The sequence below is a fragment of the Sarcophilus harrisii genome, chromosome 5 (genome assembly GCF_902635505.1).
Source record: "Sarcophilus harrisii chromosome 5, mSarHar1.11, whole genome shotgun sequence".
Classification (NCBI taxonomy): Eukaryota; Metazoa; Chordata; class Mammalia; order Dasyuromorphia; family Dasyuridae; genus Sarcophilus; species Sarcophilus harrisii.
The window spans coordinates 23,732,698-23,755,976 of NC_045430.1; the positions used below are offsets into that span (position 1 = coordinate 23,732,698).

At 39.4% G+C, this 23,279-nt stretch overlaps 1 protein-coding gene across 2 annotated transcripts in view; it reads left to right on the top strand.

Annotated features, from left to right (window-relative positions):
• Positions 1-23,279, top strand: part of GNPTAB (N-acetylglucosamine-1-phosphate transferase subunits alpha and beta) — a 91,685-nt gene that overhangs the window by 20,939 nt on the left and 47,467 nt on the right. The window contains exons 2-7 of one of the 2 annotated variants that reach the window (XM_031939555.1): positions 1,972-2,057; positions 10,283-10,402; positions 11,760-11,801; positions 12,542-12,747; positions 18,346-18,410; positions 19,406-19,540. In XM_031939555.1, coding sequence (XP_031795415.1) covers positions 1,972-2,057; positions 10,283-10,402; positions 11,760-11,801; positions 12,542-12,747; positions 18,346-18,410; positions 19,406-19,540 — 654 coding nt within the window. The remainder of the gene's footprint in view (positions 1-1,971; positions 2,058-10,282; positions 10,403-11,759; positions 11,802-12,541; positions 12,748-18,345; positions 18,411-19,405; positions 19,541-23,279) is intronic. The other variant, XM_031939556.1, reaches the window with a different exon arrangement.

A 23,279-nucleotide genomic window follows, 5' to 3' on the forward strand; every position in this document is an offset into this window, starting at 1 on the left:
TAAGTGTTCAAAAAGGCCAACTTATTCTTTGCTGGCTTGGTGAGTGTCTATAATGGACCCAATTTGAAAACTTTCAGATGAATTTATCTGATGAAAGAAATGATTAAGTGAATTTGCACATGTGTTCTTAAGGGCAGGGATGGTCTTATGATTGGCAACGTCTTGCATATTGTAACTATTTAATAAATTAATTTAAAATAGGCATAGTACCAGATATAGAAAAATGGAACATGTGCTCACAAATGTGTGTTTATATCGGGGTCGGGGGTGCAGTTAGGGGTTAGACTTGTGAATTAATTGATGTAGGGAAAACTCAAATGAGTAAAACTCACTCTATCACAGCAGATCTGTACCTTCTTCACATTTCTAGTCTTAGAGGGTGGGCTGGGGTGCCTTGCCCAGGGGCCCATAGCAAGTGTGTGTCAGCAATACTGAGAAGCAGGATTGGAGCCCAGATTTCTGTTCACTTCAGCCAAGCTGCCTTTTCATATATATTTGTATAGAAAGCAAGGGTAAGACAGACTGATGTCTGACCTGTTGGGTAAAAGATGGGTCATAAGGCTTTTTTTCTGCAGGACCATAAAGTGGGGTAGATCAGTCTTAGACATATGAAAGAATTGGAAACAAGTCAGAGGCATCAACAAACCATCATTAGGCATCTGTTCTTTATACACGCTTGTTGTTTGTCCTTTGTTCTCAGAGACCATGATGCCAGACATGTAAGTGAGCTGGGCTTAAATGAGGGAGGATTATGCAAGGGCATGGAGCCGTCTGAGTTCAATAGTCATATACAGATCAGGATGAATCTTGACTATAGTCAAGTAAGAGGAGGTGGTTTAGGGAATTATGTATTCTATCTTCTGCAACGTGTAGATTTTATTAAGATTGCTTGCCATCAGCACAGATAGGGAGACAAGAAGCCCTTCTCTCCCCTTTTAGTTTTCTCTCTATTCACCGCACTCATAAACCACTCCTCAGGTTTCCCAGCTTGAGCATGAAGGCTTTCCCAATCTTCCCACCTGTTTTCTCCCTTGCCAGAGTCCCTTACATTTATGTATATTTGTGCTTATTCAGTTCACTTATGCTGTCAATGTTTTTAGATATTCTTGTTTCCTCCCTAAGAATGTAAGCTTCTTGGGGTTACTCCATTCTTTGTTTTGTTCCCTTTCCCCTAGTACAGGACAGAGTCCACAGCAGGCACCTGGATTCATTGCCCTTTTCCTTAGTGAAGCCTTTGCTGCTTTCTCCAGCTGGGCCAAGCTTATGCTTTCTGGCATAGCACGAGAAACACCAGGCCTAATGGCTCATAGAACAGAGAGGTTATTTTTAGGGTTATTATTAGGCATAATAAAGTTTTTTTTTTTTTTCCTTTTTTAATCTGGCATGTATGTGAGGCTTTAAAGTTTGTAAACTGCTTTACAAAGGAGGTGTTTGAAAGAAATGGAACTATGGTCTCTCTGTTCTGTTGCAAAGTCTCCGACAGGATTTGAACTGTGGAATTGGAGCATTGCCATACTTAGGGGCAGTCTTTAGAGCAATAGCCATAATTTTTATAGAAATATCAATATAAATATGTTTAAAATGTTTTTAACTTCATATTTTGATAAAATGATAAAATAGTTACTGTGCCATAAAAGCAGCAACTGTTGAGCTCTTTCACTACCACCCTCTTCAATCTGTCAATCAATAAGCATTTATGAAGTGCCTCCCACATGCCAGGCACTGTACTAAGTGCTGGAAATACAAAAAAAAAGATAAAAGATAGAATTTGACTTCAAAGAACTCATAATAGATGTTATTTTAGGGGTAATCACACTTGGTAGATCTTTGAAAGTATATTTGGAAGAGGGGCCTCTCCCCTTCTATCCCCACCACCCAAAGGTAGGAGTAGGGGGAGGGGACAGAGATAACAATTCCATTATTCTTTGATACTAAGAAGATGTACTATGATGTAATAATTTTCTTTTTTAGGTTGTTCTGGAATGGAGCCGGGACCAATATCATGTTCTATTTGATTCATATAGAGATAACATTGCTGGAAAGTCTTTTCAGAATAGGTAAGATTTATTTTGAAGATTATTTTTGGACTTCTAGCATGTCATTCTTTGTTATATACAAATGAAAAGTTCTGCAAGTATCTGTCTATTAAAAGTATGTAATTATGTGTGTTCAATGAAATACACAGAATTTTAATGCCTTGTTGAACTCTAAACTAGTTTAGATATCATCCATGTACGTGAGCTAAATCTACATGTGGATTGGGAAATCTCTGTGATGTAGGTAAGGTAGCAACTTTTCTAGAATAGCTACCTTCCTATGTTTCTCCTACTTATCGTTCATTGTTTAGACTTGTTATGCTGTTAACTGCCTCTAGTTGCAGAGGCGGCATGGAACAGTGGGTACTGCTCTGGACTAAATGTCAAGATAGGGATTCAGACCCTACCCCAGACATGTATTAGCCATGTGACTCTTACTTTACTTTTTTAACATCATTTTTCTTGTCTGTGCAATGAAGGGGTAAAGGTGAACTCTATGACATGTGAGGTCCTTTCCAGTTCCAAATTTATTATCCCCTCATATTTTGCAAAGAAATTAGATGCTTAGAAAATTGGATGTTAAGATAGTCTTTAAATACATGTTTTTGTATTAATTTTATGTATCTATGATATCCTAATTTTAGTTTGCTTTAAGGATTTTTGGTTTTTATGACAGTGTATTTCAAATTATTAAATTTTGCTAGCAAAAGCTATATGTAATGGGCTAGATACTCTGGAGAAATATACTTGAGGCAAGGATTCTTACAACAAGATGTTAACTCAGTGGAATTGATAAGACAATGGTTATCTAGTTTAGCATGGTAATTAATAATTCTCTAGTTCAGTATGATTGATTTAATCTTACAATAAATAATGGTTCCCTAGTGATATAATGATTGGCTTATAATCAGTATGATGAATGGATTTAATTGTAATAGAATATTTAAGGGGTCAGAGTCTGACCTAGAGACAGACTCAGAGATATAGAAGACAGAGGACTGGAGGCTAGGGGAATGAAGAGACTTGAAGATAAAGACTCTCATGCTGGCTGTCCTGTCTCCTTCACTTCTCCACTAAGACCAAGGCCACCTGAAGGTCCCCCAGAAAGCTAGCCTGGCCCCAGGTGAAGGAAACAGACTGTGATGGAGATAATAAGGACTTTGAACTTTATTCCTGACTATTCATGTGGTGATTGTTCTGCTGAAATCAAGGTCCATTCGGAGGATCTCCAGAACGCTAGCTGGAACATTACAGTTACAGATGGATTGTAATATGCAAAGATTTCAGCAATTTTTAAAAATTTTGTTCTGTGGACATTTTAAGCTTTAATAGACAATGCTTAAACTTGTATGCATTTTCTTCTAATTTGAGTAGCTAATTTGAATAAAAATTGAAAAATGAAAAGAATGACATTTACATATTAAATTCTTTTAAGTAAAAAATTTAGAATACTTTTTCAACCTCTTGTTGGGAATTCTGAAATCTAGCTCTCCTAAATCCTCAGACTCAATGTGACCAAAGCTTTTATCTTCTTCACTAAACTTTTTACCTTGTTTGCCTGCCTCTGTGTCTCTGGGCTCTTTTTTTTTTTTTTTTTTTTTTTTTTTTTTAAGGCTTCTGGATGTTTTGGGGGGAGAAATCTTAAATCTGCTTATCTGTAGCTTCGTCCCATTGCCCCTCATTCTACTCTCTGAGACTTGCCAGGCTGACTCTGACTCCCTCCATTATAGCTTGTCACATATTTAAAGGCAGCTGACATATATCCCACCATGCCCATTCTTGTCTCTTTATGATCATCTCTTCATTTGGCATAATTTCCAGTTCTCTTTCTAATTCTAGTCAAGCTACTGAATATATTTGTTCATAGATTAGCTTATCCTTTCTCAACTGTGTTGATGTCTAGAACTGAACTGTCTGTGATTTGGGTGCTGCTTCCTCCTTAATGGTTTTTGTTAATACCCCAAGTGAGAGCAATCTTTATCTTCCTTAAATCTTATACTTCTCACTCAGTCCTTTCTTCCTCTCCTTCCTCTTCCTCCCTCCTTTTCTTTCCCTCCCTCCCCCCTCTCAACACACACACACACACACACACACACACACACACACCCCTTACATTCTCATTATTTATCTGTCCCTATGCTATGTAAGCTTGAGCTGGTATTAGGAAAGGATGGGCGGCACTGTGGAGATCAGCCTGGGCTTTCAGAGACTGAGGTGCAGGTGCAAGCCCTGACACCATCACAGTGGCCTTGTTTACTGTCTCTGTGGTTTTCATAGAGCAACATTGCCCCTAAATCTGAGCCTCAGACAGAGGTTTTGCTGGAGCTGGGCAGGAAGTAAGGAAGGGATCCTCCAAAGGAGAAGCAAGGAGGGAGGACAACCAGGGCAAAGCTGTGGAAGCAGAAATGGAGATGTCAGAAGTAGAGAAGAAACCAGTTTGGGGGGCCAAAGAGTGATGGGGACATGGAGGAAGAAGTACTTTCCAGTGAGACTAGCATGATGGATTGGGGCCAGATTGTAACTGACTCTGCACCCTAACCTGAGAGGACAGAGGGGACTGTTGGAGCAGGGAGGTCGTGTGGTCAGATCAGCAGTAAGGAAACCTTACTGAAGCTTTCTGTAGGCTACTGGGCAGTGGGAGGAACCTGAGGAAAAAAGACCAGATAGGAGGCCCTTGAATCACCTGGGTGACAAGTACCTGAGCTACAGTGGTAGCAGGGTGATTGGAATGAAGGGGTGAGCTGCAATGACCTTAGCTAATGCTTGTGATAATGAATCTGAAAAATAGGAGGGTGGTATCCGGGGGAGAAATAGAGATGTCTGGAAGAGAAAGGGAAGTTCAGATTTTGAGATATCTCTGGGCTGTCCAGTTTGAAATGTCCTATAGTCTGTTGGTGATGTGGATCTGAAGCTCAGGAGAGAGACAGTACTGGCTGTGTATATTTGTGAGTCACCTGCCTGTATGGGCGTATCATAGATTGCTGAGGGAGAGTGTGGAGGGAGAGAGAAGGAGGATCTAGTATAGAACCTTGGCCAATACTCACAGTCAGGGAGTGTATCCTGGTTAGTAAGCCTACATGGGATCTGTGGATTGGCCAGAAAGATGGGAAGAAAGTATCCTGGAACAGAGGGTTGCCCTTGAGTGGGGTGAAGATGGAGAAAAACCCTTAGATTTGGCACTTTAAAAGATCCTTGGCCACTGTGCTAAGAGCAGTTCCTTTTGTGTGATAATGCAGTTGGAAGCCAGATTGCCAAGGAAGACAGGAGGCCTTCACATAGGCTTTGAAAGCTTGTTGAATTTGAATGTACCACTGGTAGGTAGCCCATTGTCACCATGCCTTCCTCATTTGTAAAATGGAATGTCTCTTGAGCTCTGTGATTTTAAGTTCCGCAGTATTCTGTTACAATTTTTCTAAGATCTTTTAGAAAAATCTTTGTTTTAACAAAAAATTAATTTTAATGCCTTCTGACATTGGATAATGATCAAGCCTGAGTCACAGATGATGTAGATGCCATCTCTGAGACATGCTTTGTTTCTAATAGTCTACCTATCTGGAAACTGAAACAGTGGTTTTAGTGGTTGGAACAAAGCCTCAGATAGAAAAGCCAGAGTCTAATCTTAGAGAAACTGCCAACTGACTCACTGACCTTGAGGAAGTCATGTGATTGTAGTGGGTGCAAGAAAATGACTCGGATGCTCTTTATCTGTCCTAGAAGAGCTAATATTTGGCATGAGTCTCCTTAGCTGGACAAATTGTGTTTTCATTTTATAACCCAATATATCAAAATAACTTTTCACACGATCTGGTTTTCATGTCAAGCTTATGTTTTTTTTAACCATCAGATTTATCATCTTTGCATTTTACTTAGGCTAATGTTAAAATTAATCTGGTTCTGTTGGCAACTATTTAGGTGGCCTCAATCAAAATATTTTGCTTGGAGGCTTTGGTTTCAAAAACAGTTTTACTCATTTATGTGTAAAATCGGGCTGGAGTCTTTGATTCCATGGCTCAGTGGAAGGTGAAAACCAGAGATTAACACTCTCCATCCTAGATCACTAAACCACATGAAGACAATTGATAGGATTTAATGGCTCTCTGACCAGAAATAATTGGATAAATATATGGGAATACTGATTTTTTTGGTTTTTATCAAGCACATGATAAGAGCATCATGAAGGAATCTTTCAGTGCAGCCTTAAGGATTTCTTTCAGGTGAAGATAAAGAGCTCTTATTCCAAAACTTGGAGCAGAAAAAGTTGAATGAGATTAGGTAACCCCATACTTAAAAGTAAACAGTTGAAACTTTTAGGAAGGTTAAAATTTGCACTGAGGTAACCCCATACTTAAAAGTAAGCAGTTGAAACTTCTAGGAAGGTTAAAATTTGCACTAGGGAATATTTCACAATAGTAATAATCAAGTATTTATGGGATTAGACCAGGTTGGGCTGTCTATGGTGTTAAGATTTAGCTTCCTCCCAGAATTCTAAAGGTTATAAGTACCATTCTTTGGGAGTGATTACTGATCATCTGTTTGGGATTGATTACTAGGATCTTTTGCCTGCCAGAACTGTGCTAGGCTCAGGGATTTAGAATTTGTGCTTGTGCTAGGCCATAAAAGGCATAGCTTCTTTTGCAAGGGAATGAAATACAGTCTTGAAAAAGGAGCCCTCATGGTTTGTTTGCCAGCCCCTCCCTGAAGCTCCCCTACAGCCTCCCCAAGTTATTATCTAGCTTCTATTTGAGAGATGTCCAGTGACAGGAAACCCACCGCCTAACCTGTCAGCCTGTTCTACTATTAACATCTCCATTATGTTGAGAAACAATAGTGTGGTGTGGAAAAAAGCTGGCTTTGCTCAGAAAGACCTGAGTTCAAATCCCGTCTTTGATATGTATTGACTGATGTTAGTTGAGGGACTCATCTTCTCCAGCAAGGTGACTCTCCACTCCCTGGAGCTGCTTCTTAGTAGAGGGCATTTCCTGCCTCTGAAGCCCCATGGCCAGGCCATTGTTAGAGAATTCCCTTACAGTTGTTACCCAGTGTTCCTGGTGCTGCCTCTTAGAGCAAAGCAGGACAAGGCAGAACCCCCTTTCAAATGACAGGCTTCAGGTCCTTGAAGATCTCCATAGTGGGGTGTCATTTTCCCCAGTACTTTGTGAGACTAAAGCATCAGCAGGGCCTTTTCCTGTGGGAATGATAGATGTGATCTCTAGGCCTTTTACCCTCTTAGTCACCAGCTCCGCTTTGTCCACATGTTCTTTTTAACATGGAGGGCACAGTAACTGATCCTAGAACTCTGAGATCATCTGACTGGCGGAGAGGACAGCAGAACTGACGCCCTCTTGCCTATATTCTGGACACGCTATCCCGTGATATGTGGTCTGATTGTGCTCTTCCCCATCCTCTTCCAAGAACCTTAGTGTTAACAGATGGATACTTATTACTGTTTATTCTAAGTAGAAGAATTGATGTTTTGTGTTTTTAGAAATAATCTTTAAGAGCAAATATGTGAAAACATCTTTTTACACGTAGCTTTCACATCAAACTTTGGTGATTTTTTTTTTTTTAAAAGAAACAAATTATTTCAAAGGCTGATGTTAAAATTAATATAAACTCAACCAAATCATTTAATCTCTTTGAGCTTTGGTTTCTGCAAATCAACAAGCATTTGTTAAGTGTCTATTATGTGCCTGACACAGTGCTAAACATTAAGAATACAAAGAAACATAAGAAAACAGTTTTTGCACTCAAGGAGAGATGCTTGGGATATACTGTAGACCATCCTCCAGCTGATATTAGTTTCATAATGACCATTTTTTGGTTCCAGATCTACGTATCTGCATTGTCTTCTTTAACCCATGTCTTTTAATCTTGTCTGTAAGGATAGCATGAAACTCCAGTGTTAAGTGAAAAAATCCAGGTGGAAGGTGTCAGCCTTTCTGTGATTGGCCAGCCTACTCAATAAGTTATTTGTGGTTAATTTAGCCTGACCTGTTCTTGAAGAAGTTATGCATTTACTATTCACAGCCTCTCATACTAAATTCTTCTCAGTCATCCTTTTAATATTATGTTGCAAAACTCAGTTTGCTGCCCTCTAGCATTTTTTCCCGTTTTCCATTTTCAAAAAAGTCGGGACTATATTTGTCCATCTCCAGGCTTGATTCTAACAACCCTGTTTAATTGAAAACTCATATGGAAAAGTACTAAACTCAGCATTTTGTCACATCCTTTGCTGGGTATACCATCCTAAAGTCTTTCCCTGATGTACCACTCAATCCTAAATAAAGAAAAATGAGGTTTGTCTGGAACAACATCTTTCTTAATTAATCCATGCTGGCCCAAAAAGTCCCCTGACCATTTCTTTATCCATTTCATGTGGAAAGCTCTTGGACTGGGAATTGAGAAATCTGAGGTTTTAGTCTTGACATTTTCTGTTAAATTTTCCTATGTGGAATACCATGTGATTATGAATCATAGAATAAATACCCCAGTATTTGAAGACTTGGGACTATTAACAACTTACAAGACAGCAGAGAGACACCTGGTGAATATGTGTAAAACACAGCATATCTCAGAGATAATTTACTTGCAAGAAGAGACATAAATAATATCCAGGAAATAGGGGATCAGAGAAAGAAGTGGATTGGTTGGTTATATGGCAATAACAAGGCTTAACAGATGAGTAGTCTGAGTGAGGGAATACCGGAATGAAGGGTTAGAAAAAAGAAAAAAACCTCTGAGAAAGCCTTCAATCATGGAAAGATCTTTGCAGAATTTATGTGAGGACATGGGCAAAAAAAATCCCAATCTTGAGAAGTCATGGAGGAAAGAGAGGATCATGAGAAAAAATTTATCTCTCCCTTCTCTTTCATCAGAGAATGAATACTTTGTATGCCAGTGTTTTCTTTTTATGCCATAGTTGCCAGGAAATTGGTCATCTCTCAGGGCTCTACAATAGTGTGATTAGCTTTTAGTTGTATAACTCTTGCATGGCCTTTGTTCCATTTTTACCTATATTTTGTCTAGTACATTATAGAGCATCCTCCCGTCACTGTGCAGAGTATTTAATAAATCTTGTTAATTGATTGATTCTGTAATTTTAGTCCATGTCCTTCCATAAATCCTCTATGGGAGTGTATATCCACTGGATCTTCCTCTAGATAAAAGGTTTTCCCCTCTTAACCTCTATTTCTGGAGGTCCATGAACTTGGAGAAGGAAAAACAATTACGTCTTTATTTTAATATAATTTTATTTTTTTGTAATCTTGTGTATTCTATCGTATGCATTTAAAACATGACTCTAAGTATCTATCTAAAGGCTTCACCCAAATAAATTACTTCCCAAGAGGTTCTTGACCCAAGAAAGCTGAAGTAGTCTCTGCTCTAGATCCTAATTCAGTATTTTACATCAATACTTACAGTATTTTCTAAATGTACGAACTACATTTTTATAATAATTCAGAAGCAGACCAGAGAACCTGCTGATTTATCAGCATTGTGATAATTTAGAAAACAGATTTCCACTATTTATGAAAAAAAAAAAAAAAAAGATTCAACTGAAAAATGGAAAAGCATTCATAGAATTTTAAAGGTGGCATATTCAACTTCAAAACTTGTTAAGGGTTTTAGAAGAGCCCATAAACATTCAAATAATTATTTTGCTAATATCCGTTTTTCTTTCTTCATTAATGTTGTCCTCAAGGACCTGCAAGCTTCCTTAGCGAAGGATCTGTATCTTGCTTGTAGTGCTTTAAATCAGTTGATCATGAATTGAATAATTTTAAAAGCATTGGATAGCTGACTGTTTAATGACTATATTATGAATTTTTTTTTGTATAAAGGGAAAGTTATCCTCTCCCATTTATCTTTTTTTTTTTTTTTTTTTTTCCAAAAATGATTGAATGCTTTGGAGATAGATGCATTTGTTGTATGTAACTCCCAAATTGAGGCATAAATCGATGGCCTCAGGATACTAATCCCACACATATTGGTTAAAAACTTCACTTTTTGGTGTTTCAGATTGATTTAAATCAAACTAGGGAAAGAGCAAAGAAATTTCATTGTTTTGGAAAATGTGTATATTTGGTACTTTACAAATGGAATTCATTGCTTCCCAGCAGACACTTAGAGAAGAAACATGATAATGTGGCTTTTATAAGTTGGTGTTTCAAACTCTTTTTTGAAGTTTTGTTGTAATCCATGTGGAAAATTCAATCTCCAATGTTGTATGGACCTTTCTCCTTCAGGCTCTGTTTGCCCATGCCCATTGATGTGGTTTATACCTGGGTAAATGGCACTGATGTTGAACTGCTTAAAGAACTGCGGCAGGTGAGAGAACAGATGGAAGAAGAGCAGAAAGCAATGAGGTAAGGCCGGAGCTCCCTTCTCCATCCTCCCCAAAAGTCTCTTGTCAGCATCTGGACAGGCTGAGCTTTAAGACGACCAGCACAAAATTGAATAGGGATAGAAAGAAATATACCTTTTTTAAAAGTAGTACATGGCTCCTACACAAAAATTGGCACCTACACCATATATTAGGGTATGAAAACCTCACAATCAGATGCAGAAAGACAAAAATAAAGTACTTCCTTTTCAGGTCATGATGCAATAAAAATTACATTAAACAAGGGGCCAGGGAAAGATAAACTAAGAAGCAATTAAAATTAAATAATCTAATTCTAAAGAATGAGTGGGTTGAACAACAAATCATAGAAATAATAATTTCATCCAAAAGAATGGCAATGATGAGACAACATATTTAAACCTATGGGATACAGCCAAACAAGTTTTTAGGGGATATTTTATATATCTAAATAGTTATGTGAATAAAATAGAGAAAGAAATCAGTGAATTGGGTGTACAACTAAAAACATTAGAAAAAGAACAAATTAAAAGCCCTCAATTAAATACTAAATTAAAAATTCTGAAAATCAAAGGAGAGATTAATAAAATTGAAATAAGACTATTGAACTAATTAATAAAATTTGAGTTGGTATTATGAAAAACTAACAAAATAGCTAAAACTTTGGCTAATTTGAGTAGAAAAAAGAAAGAAAAAAATCAAATTGCCATCATCAAAAATGAAAAGGATGAGCTCATCACCACTGAAGAAGAAATTAAATCATTAAGTAGGAGCTATTTTGCCCAGCTATATGCCAACAAATCTGACAATTTAATTGAAATGAATGAATATTTACAAAAATAAAATTGCCCAGATTAACAGAAAATAAATTACTTACATAATCCCATTTTGGAAAAAGAAATCGAACAGCCATCAATGAATTCCCTAAGAAAAAATCTCCAGGGCCATATGGATTTACAAGTGAATCCTACTAAACATTTAAAGAATAATTAATTTCATTACTATGTAAACTATTTGGAAAAATAGGTGAAGGAGTCTTGCCAAATTTCTTCTATGATACAAATATGGTACTGATACCTAAACCACAAAGAGCCAAAACGAATAATAAAATCAAGATTTCTTCCTGAGAGCAGGGACTATGCTTTTTTTGTTGTTATCTAGCATTTGCCTGATAGTAAGTGCTCAATAATGGCTTGCTGACTGACATAAGGGGTGGTGGAATACCTTTTGTTATCATTAATAATAATTAATTGGCTCATCAGACATTCTATTTCTTACCATTCTTTTCCTGACACCAGTTGAACATCTTCATCCATGTGTTTTTATTCTATGGTGATCTTAATTTTATTGTTTTTATTTAGAGAAATTCTTGGGAAGAACTCCACAGAACCCACAAAGAAAAGGTAAACATTACTTTTGTTTTTCAACTCTTATTCAGTGAAAACTAATTTTATTACTATATATTAGTTATGATTTTTATACATTAGTCTGTATTTGAGCAAAAACAAACAAAGGTTTCAAGTCCTGAAATCTGACAGTTGTCAAGCTGACACTATTGTATTGGATTTGGTCACATCATGACCAATGACTTTTTGGAGGAGGGAAGGATAGGTAAGAGTTGGGATGAATAAGTAAGGATTCTGGAGAGGCCAAGGAAACCTTTTGGGAAATAGGAGGCCTTGCTCTGATGAGACTGAGAGTTTCATGTACTCTGGCATTGTATCTGTGAGCAGGGGATTGGTCTCTCACAACCTCAGATTCCACATCTGCAAAATGGGGCTAACTTGCACATAGTTGTAGATAATAATGTAGATAAAAAACCCACACATGGTTTTTGTTTGTGTGTTTTTGTTTTTTCTAATAAAATTTATAAACCATGCTATAAGAATGTGAATGATTAATTTCTTTGACAGCTTAAAGTGAATAAATATTTAAGAATTATTTTTTTAAAATGTTAATTCACATAGATAACTAGTAACCTTAGTTGTCTTTATTTTCTTGTATTTTTGTTCTTGATAGAAATGCTTGTCTATTAAAACATCCTGACTTTTCAGTGTCATTACAAATAATGATATTACTATAATTTTTACTGCCAGATTGGTTTTTCAAAGTTATTAATGATAATACTGGTATTTCTTTCTAGTGAGAAGCAGTTAGAATGTTTGCTAACACACTGCATCAAAGTACCCATGCTCATACTTGACCCCGCCTTGCCTGTCAACATCAGCCTGAAGGAGTTGCCATCCATTTATCCTTCTTTGCAGTCTGCTAGTGACATATTCTATGTTGCAAAACCCAAAAATCCATCAAGTAATGTTTCTGTCGTCGTTTTTGACAGTCAGAAGGAAGGTAAGCTCCTTTGTATTGGTATGAAAAAAGTGACAATTACTTGTTTGATATTTGTATTAACATGATGTGCATATTAAATGAATTGCAATGAAATTAATGTTACAAGAAGAACAAAAAGAAATTAGTAAACAGAATATTTAGAGAATGATTTTTAAAAACCCACTGCTTTCAGTCCCATGTTAGAGAAAGAGAATTTGATTGACTTTATATAGGATTAAGAACTGTACTTATGATTTCATTGCTGTAGGGAACACCCACAAGTGCTTAATAATTGCTTGTTTTCTTTCCTATATAAGGAAACTTCCTTTACTATTAAGAGTCATTGCCTTCAAGAATTTTAGAGATTGGTCTAGAGCAGAGTTATCAGTGTTTATGACTTATTTAGGGTCTTATGGCCTATATATATCAAAGCTGGTATTTGAACCTGGTTCTTCTCGGTCCTGGGTCAACTCTCTCTCCACAGTGCCATTCTGTCCTTTATATGGTACACATTACCTAAAACCTCACCTTTTAGAGGTCTGCTGCTGAATACTTTATTATAAAGGGCAGTTAGGTGCCATAGTGAATAGAATGCTGAACCTGGAGTAAGGAAATCAGAGTTCAAATCTAGCCTTAAACATTTACTAGCTGTGGCATATCACTTAATCCGATTTACCTCCATTTCCTCATCTATAAAATGAGCTGGAGATGGAAATGGCAAACCATTCCAGTATTTCTGCCAAGAAATCCCAAATGGTGTTATGAAAAGTTGAATTGGACTGGAATGATTGAATAACAAAAACTTGTATTGTATTCTTTCCCCCAGCCCTAACACATATAAATGTGGCTGCACAGGATGGAATGAGTGTATCCCCAACTGCTGCAAAGCAACTCTTTGATTCCTTACTTTTTGACCAAGTAATTCTTCTTGGTCCCTTAAGCTCTCATCTCACCTATCCATCCCTGCCACTAGCAAATGACCTTGACCTACTGCTATACTGACAAGCATGAAAGCTATTTAACATATGCACTTAAAACAGCCTTCCTCCCTTCTTCCCAAGCCTTTTGGGTTCTTACTTTTCCTTCCCTTCTTTTCTTCCTTCTCAGAAGGAGAGGAAGCCATATTCCTTGCCAATCATAATTACATAAATTATCTTATTGTGGTCTCACAATAGCCTTATGAAGTTAGGCTCTGTGGGTATTATTGTTCCCTTTTTATATAGGAGGAAGATGACTCTTAGGTTAATTGACCTGCCAATGGTTGCACAGCTGGCAAGGATCAGAGGTGGACTTCAAAGCCATATGTCCCTTATTCTGAGTCCAGAGCTTTGGCTGCTTTGCCAGACTGTCTTTCATCTGACCTCTACACCTGAATTCTAGGTCCCAGTTCCTACTACTATAAAGTAATCTTTGACCTTATTCTTTCACTCAGCCTAATCAAAGGGTGAGACTGCCAAGGGAGAGAGCTGCTTCCTTTCTGCTCTTGCACATACCAAATCTTTCTCACAACTCTGCCATTTTATAAGCAACTGTACTTATGTCTCAGACCAGTAGTGGCTACCTATTGTAGTCTATTGTCTATCAAGTAAAATCTAAGTTCCTTGGCCTGTCCTTCAAAGTATTTCACAGTCTGGAGCCACTCTAGCCCTTCTCCAGCCTGAACACAAACTCCTTTCTTCCATGGACAATGTAGTTGAGCCATGTTGAAATATGCGGTTCTTTGTTTTGGCCTGTTTTTTTTTTTTTACTTGACCTGGCCTCTGTGTGTGGAGTGTTTTGCCTTCTGCTTCCTGCCTGCCACCTTTCTTCGTTTCACTCCTATTCCCCGCATCAGTAATGACCTCTCTCCTCTTTGAATCTCACATGGCACTTTGCTTGCCCTCTTTGATGAAAATATTACTTTATGCCTCAGTTATTCATGGAAGAATGGTATCCCCTTCCTGGACTGTGTTAAGAAATAGGATCAGGACTCAGCAAAGTATAGAATTAAGAAGCAAAGAACTCCTTGATAACCTTGGCAGTGACTGAAGAAGGTCCTGGAAGTGAGCGGATGGAGGCCTGGATAACACTTGGAAAGTGTGACTGTTTAAGGGTAATCACTTGATAGCAATATAGGATCTGTGAAGGTATTTTGTAGCCTCCAGATCCCTGGGCATGCTAGTTGGGGAATGAACTCGTAGAGATGAGGCTGCAATCAATGGCCTACAGGGAATGGGTTCTAGGTCACAAATCACAAGTAGGGCAGCCTTGTCTTCCATAAACTCTGGAGCACAGGAAGAGAACATAGAGAATCTTAGGAGGGACTAGAAATGTGGAAGAAGGGAGAAGGAGTTTGTAGAGGATGGCCTTTCCTCAATAAATGAGGAGTTCAAGTTATTTAGGTGGACATGGAGAAGAAGGTGTGGTACAGGGGCTTTGAGAAGATGCAGCTTAGAGTAGGGACTGGAAGGAGCATGGTAGAGTTAGTCTGGGAAAGAAGAGAGGATTTAAAGTAGGAGTTTGTACCTCTCTTTGTGCCATGGATTCCTTTGGCAGGCTGATGCTGCCAATGGCTGCCTTCTCTGAATTGTAGTTTTAAATGCATAAAAAGCAAGCACGTGCGCGCGCGCGTGTGTGTGTGTGTGTGTAGTTACCAAAAAAACCAGTTCTGTCAAAATACAGTTAATACTCCCTCTCCAGGTTAAGAACCCCTAATTTAAATATATAGTGATGAGTATTCAGTTAAAATTAGATTACCTAAATTGGTAATGGACCCATTGGGTATTTCAGTACATGTTAACATTATGAAGCTAGGAATGGAGAAAAAGAGGGTTTACTTAGGTTTGGGGTTTGACTAAGTGATGGACAAAAGGAGAAAAGAGGCAGAGGATTCAAGAATGGAGCATAGTGGAGGACTGATTTGGTGCTAATAGGGTCAGAACTCTAATGAGTGAAACATGGTCCAATGAGGGGTATTGATCTAGGAGCACAGAGGAAAGAATTTTGATTTAAGAGAAATGTCAGAGTTCTGAAATGTACAAGTAGTTCTTTAAATCCTCAAAGACAGCTATCGTGTTCTGATTTGTAGTTTTTCGAAAACAGCTTTTACCCCCATTTTACACAATCAATCTCATCTTTAATCATCCAGGGTAAAACAAAGTTTTGCAAATCAAATCCCATTTTAAGTTCATCTAAGAAATTACAATTTAAAGAAATCTTAGTTTACTATTCATTCAGATTTATAAATTTAGTTAATTGTGAGATCACCTATTTAAGTTTTATTTGAAAATAAAGAGTTTATAAATGTGATTCATTAGTTCTGTGAAACCAACTCAATTCTCGAATTGATTCTTTTTTTTGGGGGGGGAGGGTGTTTCATTTCTTTATTTTTGGGTGAGGCAGTTGGGGTTAAGTGATTTGCTCAGGGTCACACAGCAAGTAAGTGTTAAGTGTTTGGCACTAGATTTGAATTCAAGTCCTCCTGATTCTAAGGCTGGTGCTCTGTGCACTGCGCCATCCAGCTGTCCCTCAGTCAATTCTTGTGGCACGGTTGACATTGAAAGATTTTTGAGCTTGGGAGAAATGGAAGTAATTATGGTTTTGTGATTGGGATTGAAGTATCATGACATCCAAGTGGGAAATTAATTTAATGCAATATTAAATTCTGAATTATTGACTATTGGAACTAGAAGAAAACTTAGAGGGACAATTGTCTGAATTAATCATTTTTAGTTAAATTTGTAGTTTTAAGTTCTCAGATTGACCAATTCAGTTCATTCCTTCTAGCTTTTCTTTCCTTTAAGTATCTTGCATTTCTTCCTTGCTCTCCATTCCCACTGTTCTTATCAGTGTCCATATCCTTGACTACCTCATCCCTATAATCATCCTACATATCCTTCCTCTGCTTTCTTGGTTATGAGGATCTCAGTGAGGAAGCCCCCTCTATCCAGGTTGATAGACTTGTGCCATAGAGAGAGAGAGGCCCCTGTGTCATTGAAAGGCCAAGTAATTTGCCCAAGGCAGGGTGTCTAGTATTTGTGAGAGGTGGAACTGAGTCTCAAATGTTCCTGGCTGTGCAGCCAGCTCTCTCCTTCATTGTCCTACTGCCCATTTCATGACTCAGCTTCCTAAAACTTCATCTACTTTATGTCCCTCTTCTGCCCAAAAACACATTTTCTCTAGAAAAGAAGCAGTTTGGGGAAAAATAAGTCTACTAAATTTAGCCTGAGAGGATCTGGACTCAGCTCCCATCTTAGCCATTGACTATCAGTGTTACTATTCAGGATAAGTCACTTCATCTGTGGGCTCGAAGTTGGCCTCCAAGGTTCCTCCAGGTGCTATATCTGAGATTCAGTGGTCCTTCACTAGGCCTCAGTTTCCAAATCTGTAAAATTAAGAAGTGACTCTTTGATCATTATTGTCTGTTTATTGTCTCTAGTCTAAACTTCTTTGTTTGGCTTCCAGATCGCTTCATCATATAATCCCACCTGAATTATCCAATCTCTGTTCTATTTTTTTTTTTTCCTTTTTCTCTTTAGAGAGTAGTCTAGTGTGTGAAGACCCTCTGACTCTCTGATCCTGTATCTGTGACCTGTGGGCTAGTCAGTCCCCGAACCACTTGGTACCCTTGGGACCTCTCTGAGTATAAATGGGGGCAGCAAGCCTGAATTGCAGATCGATTGAGAGAGTTTGATCATCTTGGAGTTTTTTGTAACAGGGAAACTACAGCTCTGGTCCTCTGGCCTACCCTCTAATTTTCTCCTCTACTTTTTTCTAAACTTCCCTCCAGATGTATAAAATGCTCCTTAATTTCTCACTGCTGTTACTTTACTATTTCCTTGACCACATCCTGTTTCTCCTCTAAAAGATTTGCTTGAGTACCACCTCTTTCTCAAACCCTTCCTTAACTAACCACCCTGGCCCCAGCAGATGTCCCGAGGGTCTCAACTGTTTACTTAGTCCATACTGTTTTGCATTGTTCCAGGACAATTTTACATCTTTTTTTTTTTTTTTTTTTAACTGTTAAATAAGTTTTATTGGTACTAAGTTTATTCTCAGTATCTGATGTTACATATAGAGGAATCTTTCAGATATGCAGGATCCTTGAAAGTAAATTCCATTATCTGTCTGCTTAATATCCTTTATAATCTGTCTTTTTTCCCCACAGGAGCCTATTATGTATCTTCCATAAATGTATCCAGTGATTGGAGAAACAAACTGGGACAAAAGTTATATGTTCTTGTAACCTACAGATTTTCCAGACAAGATACATTTTTTTTGTGTGTCATCCTTGTTGGAATTTTCCATTGACACTGGCACATTTTCTATACTGACCACCTGTTTAACTCAGGAACAACTTCTCCAAAGTATTGTAACAATTTGAACTGTTCAGCTAGTACAGCCAATGTGTGCATTTCCCAAATGCATAGTTATTTTTCCCCTCCCAAATGCAAGACAATCCATCAAGACTGCCATGCCAGGTCTAATAATCTTCTTTCTCTCCAATGATTTTATATCTCAATTTTGTCTCCCCAGCTTGCTTGTCAGCTTTCTGAAGCCGAAGATTATTGTGTCTTATACTTGTTTTATATGTTCGGCACAGAGTGAATGCTCAGTATGTGTTGTAATTATATTTTATAGTTGAAGATGCCCAGGCTGGAATGTCAAAAGGAGTCAGCAAACAGTCTGTGTGGAGAGCCTACCTGGTAGGTTACCTATGATGCTGATATGTAACAGCACTGGTGATAAATGCCTTGTGACTTTGAGAAGCTCTTTTGTCATTAATGCTCTCATCTCCCTGGTTAACTAAGATTAACTCCAATTATTTCTGGCATTGCGATTTTGAGGTTTATACAAAGTAATTTTTTTTTTTTATAATTTAAACATTTACTTTTTTTTTTTTTTTTTAATTATTATAGTAACTTTTTATTGACAGAATCCATGCCAGGGTAATTTTTTTTACAACATTATCCCTTGCACTCACTTCTGTTCTGATTTTTCCCTCCCACCTTCCACCCCCTCCCCTAGATGACAAGCAGTCCTGTATATGTTGAATATGTCCTAGTATATCCTAGATACAATGTATGTGTGCAGATCCAAACAGTTTTCTTGTTGCACAGGGAGAATTGGATTCAGAAGGTAAAAATAACTCGGGAAGAAAAACAAAAATGCAAACAGTTTACATTCATTTCCCAGTGTTTTTTCTTTGGGTGTAGCTGCTTCTGTCCATCATTGATCAATTGAAACTGAATTAGGTCTCTTTGTCAAAGAAATCCACTTCCATTAGAATACATCTTCATACAGTATCGTTGTTGAGGTATATAATGATCTCTTGGTTCTGCTCATTTCACTTAGCATCAGTTCATGTAATTCTCTCCAAGCCTCTCGGTATTCATCCTGCTGGTCATTTCTTACAGAACAATAATATTCCATAACATTCATATACCACAATTTACCCAACCATTCTCCAATTGATGGGCATCCACTCAGTTTCCAGCTTCTAGCCACTACAAACAGGGTTGCCACAAACATTTTGGCACATATTGGTCCCTTTCTTTTCTTTAGTATCTCCTTGGGGTATAAGCCCAGTAGAAACACAAAGTAATGTTTTTGGTCTCACCTCTTTTCCATGGGTCACAAGTATAGCTCTAAAGCATAAAAAGCCAGAGAATCAGGTTATATGTATTTTGTCTTTTTCCAGACAACAGATAAAGAAGTCCCTGGCCTGGTGCTCATGCGTGACTTGGCTTTCCTCAGTGGATTTCCACCGACATTCAAGGAAACTGAGCAGCTGAGAGCAAAGCTTCCAGAAAACCTAGCCTCCAAAATAACACTGGTAAGGATGGGGGTAAAAGTAGATGAATAGTGGAGGAACCCTACACTCATCCTGAAATTCAAGAACACAGACTCTCCCGGCCCCCTCAGTGGATGGAATGTGAATCCAGGTGAAGAAAGTGGGGATTTTCCAGCCTTGGCCCCTTGGTCCATGTAGTTACAGTGACTCTCCAGAGTCCAGAACCATGAAAGAGACCAACATAAGGGTCTGGGAGGAACCAAGGTGTGCTGTGCTCAGGTGTGTGCATGCAGGTACATGTGGAGGGGATGTTAGCAGGGGCTTACCCTGCTTTACTTTTTATACATAGTTCTCATCTACTGGGTATTAAAAAGAGCAGACTGGAAAGGGAGAGAGGGAATGCTTTTAGAGGCAGGTGGCTGAAAAATGGCCACTGACACTATTGGGGCAGGTCCTCCCCTTCCCTCCCCCCAACACTCACACATGCATGCATATATGGAAATAAGCAGTCTTGTTTCTCTCAAGAGCTGGTGGTGGTTTCTCAGTAACAAAAAGCTCTATGTATTCAGTGCTCTCTCTGTGCAGAGTGCTGGGCTCAGGGCTGGAGATTCAGAGTTTAAGTGAAATAAAGTCCTTTCTCTTCAAGAGGCTTCCAATTTCATAGTATAGTGTTTACCCTTGTGGAAAGTACATTAGAGACAGGGGAAAAGCAGGGTTGGAAATCTTCAGATGGAGAAGACTGCTGAGAACCTGCCCCAGGCCAAGGAGGAAGTGACCTTTATGATAGAGCAGGAATTTTCCATGGCATGAAGGGGAGGCTGGGAAAGCATTTCATGTACGGTGAACCTTGGAGGGGGGAGAATGCTGAGTGCAGCTGGGGAGGCCGGGGGGTGTGATGAGCGTAGAACTGGGTTGGCTTTTTTGGTAGCTATTTTTCACTGTTCCACATTTTGGACATTGCAGCTAAGTAAAACTTTCCTCTAAGTCTTTTTTTTTTTTTTTTTTTTTTTTTTTTTTTCCCTTGTGAGCTCTAAGCCAAGCCTCCCTCATTCTGAACTTGTGTGGTTGGTATTTCGAACCTGTCAGAGCCAAAGCTCAGAAACCAAAGAGGGGCTAGTCTGAGAGCTGCTGGAACCAGACTAGTCAGACCTGCTGAGGTTGGGGAGGAGGGTCTCCCCTCTGTGAATGATGAGCAGTCTGGATAGGAGCCAGCAAGGGTGGCAGAGGTCAGGCTGGCCAGCCAAGGCCCTGGAGTGTTTGAGTGTGTGGATCAAGGCATTGCCACATGAGAGCAAGTGGATGAGCAAGGCAGGAGTCAGGGGAAGCATCACAGAAGCTTGGTGACCAGGCCTGGATTCAGTGATTCCCCGGCCACAAGCTGATGGAGAGGGCTCTGCTGAGAAAGATCTCGGTGCAGTGCTCACATTCCCAGCTCTCTGTGCAGCAGGGCTCGGGAGGGCTTCTTTTTTTTTCCTTTGCATTGATTGGGCTGAGAGGTCAGAGAAGGTGAAGCTGGCAGGGATACAGGCTGAGGGAGTGAAGCTGGTGTTTTTGTAGCTAGAATGATTAGCACCCTTTGGTTCTCTCTGATTACTTCCAGTCCTTTCTTTTGGTCTGTCAGGATGAGGTACATGAGCCTCATCTGCAAGCTAAGTGTGAGCCCCACAGCCACAAATGACGTGATCACCATAGGTGTGAGGCCTGTGGGAGCCCAAGGTGTCATTGCCCAGCTTTTTAGGCAGGTGCCTCACCCAGTGTTGTTTCATGTGCTAGTGTGGTGATGAGCACAGGGTCTGTGTATTCCTCCAAATGAGTGATGAGCACAGTTCCCCACCCAGAGAGGGCTGGTAAACCACTGGAGGTCTTCCTGGTGGTTCTGGTGCCTCCACCTGTACTATTCTGTGGCTCACCCTTCTTCATCCTGTTCCCAAAAATTATTGTGCAATCAGCCCTCAGTCTTAAATAACCCCATCAAAAAGAAACTGAAGTTAGTGCTTTGTGAAGTTACATCTGCTCCCTTTTCTTTTCTAATGTTTACATCCCACCAGGTTAGTAACTAGAACTTTTCTCTAGGGTAAAACATGTCAGGCTCATGAGGTTATTGTTTCTGGGGTCCATGTTCCCCTTTTTTATAGGGATACCAAAACTTCCAGTCTCCAGCTCCTTGCAACAGCCTTTGTAATACTTCAGAGAAGAGAAACAGCAGCTTTCCAATAACACCCCCATTTCTCTCTGATGATAATTCATTTGGGCCTGGAAATTTCCTCTCAGTTCTTGTAAAGTTTTCCCTGCCCTCTTATCTCCCTCCTGATCTTGAGCTCTGTTTCCCTCTTTTAATATATCCTTTCCTTCCCAATTTTCAGGTCATTATCTCAGAGAAAAGTCTAGGCCAGAGTCAGGTTTCATCTGATTGACTTTCTTGCATCTGTTAGCCTGGCACTACCTGTCTCAAGCACTGCATTTATTTCTTTCCTGCCCGTCTTAGTCAGGGCATAGGTAAGGCAGCTCTTTGTCTCATCCTCCATATTGTTAGTAAACCCTGGCTTATTCCTACACCTTCTGTAAAAGTTTGTGCTCTGCTTTTCATAATGCTTTGTTACTTGTGCTCTTCCCCTCCCTCCAGCCCATCCTCCCCTCCCCCCTCTCCCCCCCCATGCTTTTAAAAAATAAGCTTCCTTGTAAAGTAGGAGCTTATCAAGGCTGATGTCCAGCTTAAGAGGCCAAGAATGCACTCCTCTGGCCCTGCCTCTTGTCATATTACTGTGGGCAAGTAGCAGATGACCTTGGGTGGGTTAAGTTTCTTCCATCTATAAAATTGCAGCATTGAATTGGATACCTATTGTTTTCAGACCTGAAATTGAAGGACTCTGGGATATATTTCACCTGGCAGCCACATTAATTCTTTTCAGTATGCTTTTCTTTTCTTTCTCAGTGGGATTGCTGGGGATTGTATACAATTCACAATGTCCCAGATTCAGCTGTGCTATTCCATGTGTGACATTCCTCATGGACTCACAGTTCTGATCTGCAGGGATTTATTATTAAGTAACAGGAAGTGTGTATGTTTGTGCAAGCACATGATAGTACTTGTAAACAGAGAATTGCAGTATTTAACACCTGGTGTCCTATGTGAAGGCTTAATCTAGATTGAGATAAGGAGAAATATGCCTACGGGCTGCTGAGTGCTCCTGAGCTGCTGGGAGAGGAGGCCAATGCTGACAGGGCAGTGAAGATCAGAACTGCGGGAGCGTTTCAATTCAGCTAAGCTAACAAATGAGAAATTAGCCTGGTGGAATAGAGGCCTGAGATGTAGAAAGGTGTAGTTCCCTAGGTCCTTTCCTTAGCAGTCACAGGCTTCAGTGTCACCACTGCTGGACTTTCCATTAGTCCACTGAGCACCTAGCTTGGGTCTTCTTTGTCAGAAGGACAAAGATGGACAGATAGACAAAGCTAGGGAGGTGGGAGAGTATCACACCAGGAAAGGGGGCATTGGCACCATGAGAGTGATGACAGTTCTTTTGAAGACGTGGGCAGTGAAGCAGAGATAAGAGGAAACATTCAATGGGCCTGAGGTCAGGAAAAGGCTTTCCTAAGACTCGGGAGGCCCTGGGCATGGAGAAGGTGCTGATAGAAAGAGGAGGTGGGAATCCATCAGAGGAGGAGGGTGGCTGCTGGAGCCAAAGGCCACAGGAGATGGGAGCAAAGGAGCAGCACAGGACAAAGATTAGATCCAGGCTGGTGAGGATGCTGAGGAGAGAAGCTGAACAGTCCCAGTCTTGCC